Here is a 6500-nt window from a genome sequence, read left to right on the forward strand (position 1 = left end):
GGAGCCGGTGCGATATCGGCAACCTTACCCTATATATACACATAATCTATATATATATAATATAAGAGAGAAACTTTATTTGTTTATTCACATGACAATTATTCAAATCTGATGTATTAGGTGTTAAACTTAATTCCTGCCGTTTTTTCGTCTCCAAAATTGATTTGTTTCGAAGGGAAGATGAATGAATACCTTAATCAAAGTAATTCCCTCCATTTTCTACTACTTTTTCCCATCTCTCTGGCAACAGGGCTGTTGAAAACTACAACGAGCAATTTCTCGTTGTTGTGAGACGTCTCACTTGTGTATGCGGACACTCTTTTTATCGAAATAATAACACAAGGTTTACTTGATTTAGATCCAACTAACTTTATTTGTGACCACATTAACTGTCGTCCTTTCCATGTGATGTCTATTCGGGAACTGCCCTTCCCTTTTCCTCTCCACGATACCAAACAAAACAAATGAAACATCGTGTGTGAAAATGGCGCTGGAATTAAAATATGCGTAGCGCAAACAAGGGCAATCCCACGACGGTAGAACGCGGCGTCTTTCGAGGCGATCCATTCATCCACCCATTTTTGGACTTCGTTGTGACTGGAGAAGTTTGTATCCGTAAGTGCGTGTTGCATCGATCGGAAGAGATGGTAATCTGATGGTGCCAAGTCTGGAGAGCTGGATGCGGGAGAACTTCCCATTCAAGCTCTAGAAATGCCTGCTTCACGCTTTTCGCGACATGTGGTGGAGTGTTATCATGCACAAAATAACTTTGCGTCGATTGTTGGCTACGGATGATCTTTTTTGCATCAATTCGTCACTCAATCGGCCTTTGGAATAACATTTAACTGTTTCGACAACTCTAAAAGCGTTTGAGCTGGATTCTCATCAAGCAATTCTTGCAGCTCGACATCTTCAAATTTTTTCTGTCCTGGACGTTCTTTGTCTCTCACATCAAAATCACCGTTTCGGAAGCGTTCAAACCAAACTCTACATGTTCTTTCCGATGGAGTTTCATCACCATACACTTCGGATAATAAGCGATGCGCTTCAGCTGCGGTTTTCTTGAGGTTGAAGTAGTGAAGAAGCACATGTCGGAAAAACAGCTTATCGCGATTCATTTTCAATCGATTGGAAAATCTCTTTGGCGTCGAGAAATCTAACCTGTGAGGATTAAATCACTTTCAGCGATGTCTAAACTACAAAAGACATATTACTTCATCGTCGAAACTCGCCAGCGTTGGAGCCAGCACCCTCTAGCAGCGAGCGGCAGGAATTAAGTTTAACACCTAATGCATTGTTAATATCTTCTGAGCTAATTATTACATAAAATATTACCTTTAATATTTACTCAGTTTTCTTTCGCAAGTATGATTTTCTATAATAATCTAAGAACATATAGAATACGATAACAACTTGAGACATGTAAATGTATGCTAATGGTTTCCGCGTTGGTTCACAAGACGGTAGAAGTGCTTGGAACGTATGGATCGCCATAATAGTAAATTGAATCTGAAACGAAGAAAATTATGTTGAGTTTCAGCGTAATAAATGAAAAGACAAATTTTTATAATAACCACTTCGCGTATATCTTTTAACAGCTAATTAAAAGTTTACGAATGTGAAATATTTACTCATAAATTTCCTAGATTGAACTTGTTTAAAAGTATTTAAACATTCCATTAAGAAATTATTCCGAAGAAAGTAAATAAATATTTTCACGACGCGCGCCGTGTAAAAGTAGTAAGGACACATAATATTCACATATAGTGCACGCTTGACGAATTCGATATACCGCATGCAAAAAAGCACACGCCATTTTGCCCTTCCTCGTCCAACCTGACCGGAATTCTAGAGCGCAAAAGCTCCGCGCGAAATTAAACAACCACGTAACCCGATAAATCGTTCCGTCGATATCGCTGGAAATAAAAATTCTCTGGTAACGGATTATTTAATTAAAAACGGTACTGTGAGCCTTCGTCCACCCGTCTCCCTGCCCCTCGCTGTTACGCTCAAATGCAAACCGAATTGAGATTCGACGAGAACACATGTGATTCTGCAAGCAGCGCTTACGGAACTTTTCAATCCCTCGTGAAAAGCCAGTTATCGAGTTACAGGAGCGCTGTAACCACAATGAAGTCCGCGTATATATGAACATATCACGCGAAACGCGCTATTCCATATGCCCGTATGAATCTGGTAGGAAAGCTATCATTTTCGAAACTTATCAAATCGAATGTGGAAACCTTATTATCTTGAAACAGCGATTAAAAATTAGGTGAAACATCGTATAATACAATATCGTATAACGAATGTAAATTGATGTAAAATAATTACATACCAGTTGCAAACGAGTCACATATTTTTTCCAAGGAGCTACTATTTTCTGCATTTTTGGTCCCAAACAAGCACAAAGATAATATGTATACATAATTACATGTACTACGCAATTGGGCATCATTATAAAGGTCCACATGCCACCTGTAGATAAAATATGAAAGTAGATCATTATATAGTTTAGAATTGATTAGAATTAAATTAATATATACATATGTAATACTCGATATCTTTTTTGATCGAAACGTGAAATGTATATTTTACTCAATTTTCTTCCAAAATCATTACAATTATTGCTTCTTAATACGTACCAGGTGCATATTTACAGGTAATCCATGCCAAAAAGAGAGTCACTGTGTGATGATATACGTGAAGAAATGAAATTTGATTATATTTTTTTCTAAAAATAAAAATTACAGTATCTGCAAGCTCAGTGATTTTTAGAATTAAGACCCACCATACCCATCGAGCCATCTGTAAATAATAATAAAACTTCATTATCTAGGATGTTTCTATATTAAAAAGGCTTTTCTATTAATTAATTTTTAATTTTACTTATATTAAATTATGGAAGCTTTTGTCTAATAATAGTTTTTTAACATAGGCAGAATGAGCGATAATAGGATAAAATTTAATTTTAACATAAATTTTAATCGTAGTTACTTACGCTAAGCGACATAGAATCATCTGAAATAACAAAAGGTTCACATCTCATAGATAGATGTGTTGTATAGCCAGATGTAAGTAACTAGAAAACAGACAAGAAGTTACAGTTCAGATTTAAAAATATTAATAGAGAAATATAAATAGGGAAAATATAAAATATTTATAACTAAAACGTCTTTTATCGCACATATATTAAATTATTTATTTATTTATTACGTATACTTACGCCATAGAAAATAATTGCGCTTGCAGTTGCAACAAAAATGTTATAACATATCATAGTCTTGATAAGCGCATAAGGTTTTCTTTTTTTCATGTAAAGCGGCCCGAGATAAAGCACAAAAGATAAATAAGCGAGTGAAATCAATATTACACCAAATGGATTTGACATCAAAGGCCAATCAGAAACTCTGGGATCTAAAAATCGAAAAAAAAAACACATTATAATAATATATTTAAATTTGTGAAAAAGATTGTAACGTCGCAACTCGTAAAAAGGTACGAAAAATTATTAATTACCATATAAAGAAAAGAACTAAAAATTATATCATTTAATGGAAACATCTTTTCGACATACGTAATTAAATAATTTTTGTTTATGATTATATTATTGTACTATTAATTATAATATGCTGTTATTTCTGTATTTTTATACATAGGTACATATTGTTTGTAGCTTATATAATATTGTATTATATATGCAATCTTTTTCATAAATATAAAATTCAACTAAATACTTTTTTATCTGTCTACTTACCCGAAATTTCATCGATAAGATAATGATAAATATCCATAATTCCCATATTCTGGAAAATAAAGTCAATAAAAGGAAGACAAAACAATTACTGTTCACATTAACATTAAACAAATCTAAGAAAAATTTATTAGCCAATAAACCTGTAGAAATATAGTACATGGAGAGAATTTTTTCTTAAAGTTTACCCTAAAAATATGATAGTTGTGGGTCAATACATCATTGTCGTGGGTCGTGGATAGATATATCATTGTATTTCGAAGAATTTTATGTAAATCTCTCTCATTTATTAATAAAACTACAATAAAATATAAAATAAGTTTGGTTAATTTTACTGAAATGCATGCTCTTAATTTTACTCAAATGCATAAAAATCTTTAAAATATTGTATTGTACTACATCTACCATATTTTCAGGTTAAATTATAAAAGAAAATTCTATAAAATTAATAAGGAGCATTCAGCCACAACGCTAGATGTGTTATGCTAAAGTCATATATTTCAAAATTGTTAATAAACTAGGTAGACGTTTCGGTCAAAATTTGATCATCTTCAGTACAATCATATAAAAAAGTTGTTACAATACAAAAAAAAAACAACATTAGATAAATTTCTTATGTCAACGTGAAAATCGATATGCATATGTCTTTTTGCAAGTTTAGGTCAAATACGAATTACATACACTGAGAGAAAAGATATAGTATTGGTAACAAAAAAAGAGAATTATTCACAAATGGCCGATTATTATTGGATTACTTTGTTAAAATTACAAAATAAAAAATTTTTGTAAGATGAACAAAATTTTTTTATTTAACAGTACAAATTTATTTGGTTACTCACGTTTTGTAAATACCAATGTAAAATTTGGTTGCTATTACAAAATAAGTATTCTTTTAGTAATTTCAACAAAATAATTCACTATGAAAGAGCAAGAAGTGTTTCGCGGAGCTATCAGAGATGGCGTGTCTTTTCGTAAAAGAAATTCAACGTCTACTTCTATAAAGCCGAGACGATTAGAGATTAATCTCGTGGACTTCTCGGTTCTCGCCACACCATGATCAATCATGGTAACTATTTTTTCAGAGCGATTAGTAATCTCAATTGCTCTAAATCTATATATATTTTTACTAAACTAAGGAAATTGAAAAACACCAAACAATAATCATTCTCTAGAAAGTGAGAGATACTTACATATTATTCATTTTATTCCGATAACAAAATGTTCTATTTCTAATTACAAAAGATCTATAAACATCATACAAAACAGTTTTGTACCATTAAATGATCAGTTTAGTTAATAAATTCAACAAATTAATATTGTCGTGGTAACCAACGGATTGATTGATCATATATCAACAAATAGTTTTTGTGTCAGTAACAAAACTTTGGTTATTGGTACAAAACATTTCTCTCAGTGTAATTACTCATTCAACTACAATGACGCAAAACAACTTCTGTCAAAAATGTGATGTTTCTTATACGTGCCACAATGTATTTTACACTCTGATATACGTTTCGTTTGTAGATTAGCATCATTACGACAATGCGAGAATAAAAATTACGATTTTAAATTTAACGAAATAAGATTTTTATCGGTTCGTACGAGTATCCCTCCGTATGCCAGATTGAAACTTTCAATCTTGTTTTTATACGTGATTCCCCAATACTGTTAGAAAATTAAAAAAATTTTTTAATTTTTTTAAAACAGAATTAAATCTTATTGATTTATATATGTCAATTACATTTTATATTGCAATAAAGTTTTATTCAAAATTTAAGAAACATACCACGTATTTGTGAAGCATAACCTTGAACAGAATGAGATAAATACACTGGTATGACCGGTAATTTTTCTGTTAATAAGACTTGGAATATATATGCACGACAATTGCTGACTAAATGTTTTCACACAACGTAGAAGAAGCAGATATTATGTCTAGCATGAGTACAAGAAAGGAAGAGGAAGACCAACTAGAGGGGATAGAAATTTGTTATTTTGGAGAAGGAGTTATAATTGGTAGATAAATCTCAGGAAACCGTTCTGTATCATTTTGCTTGTTTAAACTTATATTTTGTCTCTTTATGTGTATCATTTTTGAGATTAATCTTTTATAATACATTGGTTCGGAGTCCATAATGATTGTATTGTTCCAATCCATCGTATGATTAAAATCCAGCATGTGATGCGATATGACAGACAAATTATTAGAGCTCTATAAAGCTAGTAGGACCAAATCAGCAGAATCAAATCGGACGTATCGAAATTTTTAGTACTCATTTTGTACTAAATTGTACCATTAATAATAATTTTGTACCGTGTGCCATTTCGAAAAAAATCGCTGGTGGCTTAATATTAAGCTAGCAGGATCAATTCAAAATAAAACATAAAAAAAAAAATAATATCAGAAATCAATACGATTGAATTTGTACTATTTTGTACTGCCAAAAACAATTCTATATTATGTCATTTTCAAGAAAACAATGACGTTGATAATGTTTAAGCTGGTAGGACCATAAAAAAAAACAAAATGAGGGAAAAAATTAACAGAACTGAATTTGTACTAATTTGTACCATTAAAAGTAAGTTAATATTTTAAATGTTTTCTCCTTAAAATGACTTTATTAGTATATACTTACAATCTATTCCACGTCAAATCGTGCACCTTTGAAACATTACTTTATTTTTTTTTAATTTGCTCACATTCTACACATAACATATTCTACAGATAATAGTAAGACACGTGTTT

The 6500-nt window shown here is 31.4% G+C and overlaps 1 protein-coding gene across 3 annotated transcripts in view; it reads right to left on the reverse strand.

The window, feature by feature from the left end:
* Positions 1–6500, reverse strand: part of LOC108764428 (elongation of very long chain fatty acids protein AAEL008004) — a 9782-nt gene continuing 3282 nt past the window's right edge. For 2 of the 3 annotated variants that reach the window (XM_018512682.1, XM_018512680.1), the window contains exons 2-8: positions 3758–3806; positions 3227–3417; positions 3002–3082; positions 2646–2808; positions 2339–2478; positions 1336–1509; positions 1–29 (exon numbers count right to left, since the gene is read on the reverse strand). In XM_018512682.1, coding sequence (XP_018368184.1) covers positions 1345–1509; positions 2339–2478; positions 2646–2808; positions 3002–3082; positions 3227–3417; positions 3758–3803 — 786 coding nt within the window. In that variant the 5' untranslated portion in view covers positions 3804–3806 and the 3' untranslated portion in view covers positions 1–29; positions 1336–1344. Of the gene's footprint in view, positions 30–1335; positions 1510–2338; positions 2479–2645; positions 2809–3001; positions 3083–3226; positions 3418–3757; positions 3807–5540; positions 5597–6500 lie in introns of those variants that run through there. The other variant, XM_018512681.1, reaches the window with a different exon arrangement.

This window comes from Trachymyrmex cornetzi, unplaced genomic scaffold, assembly GCF_001594075.2.
Source record: "Trachymyrmex cornetzi isolate Tcor2-1 unplaced genomic scaffold, Tcor1.1 scaffold422, whole genome shotgun sequence".
Taxonomy (NCBI): Eukaryota; Metazoa; Arthropoda; class Insecta; order Hymenoptera; family Formicidae; genus Trachymyrmex; species Trachymyrmex cornetzi.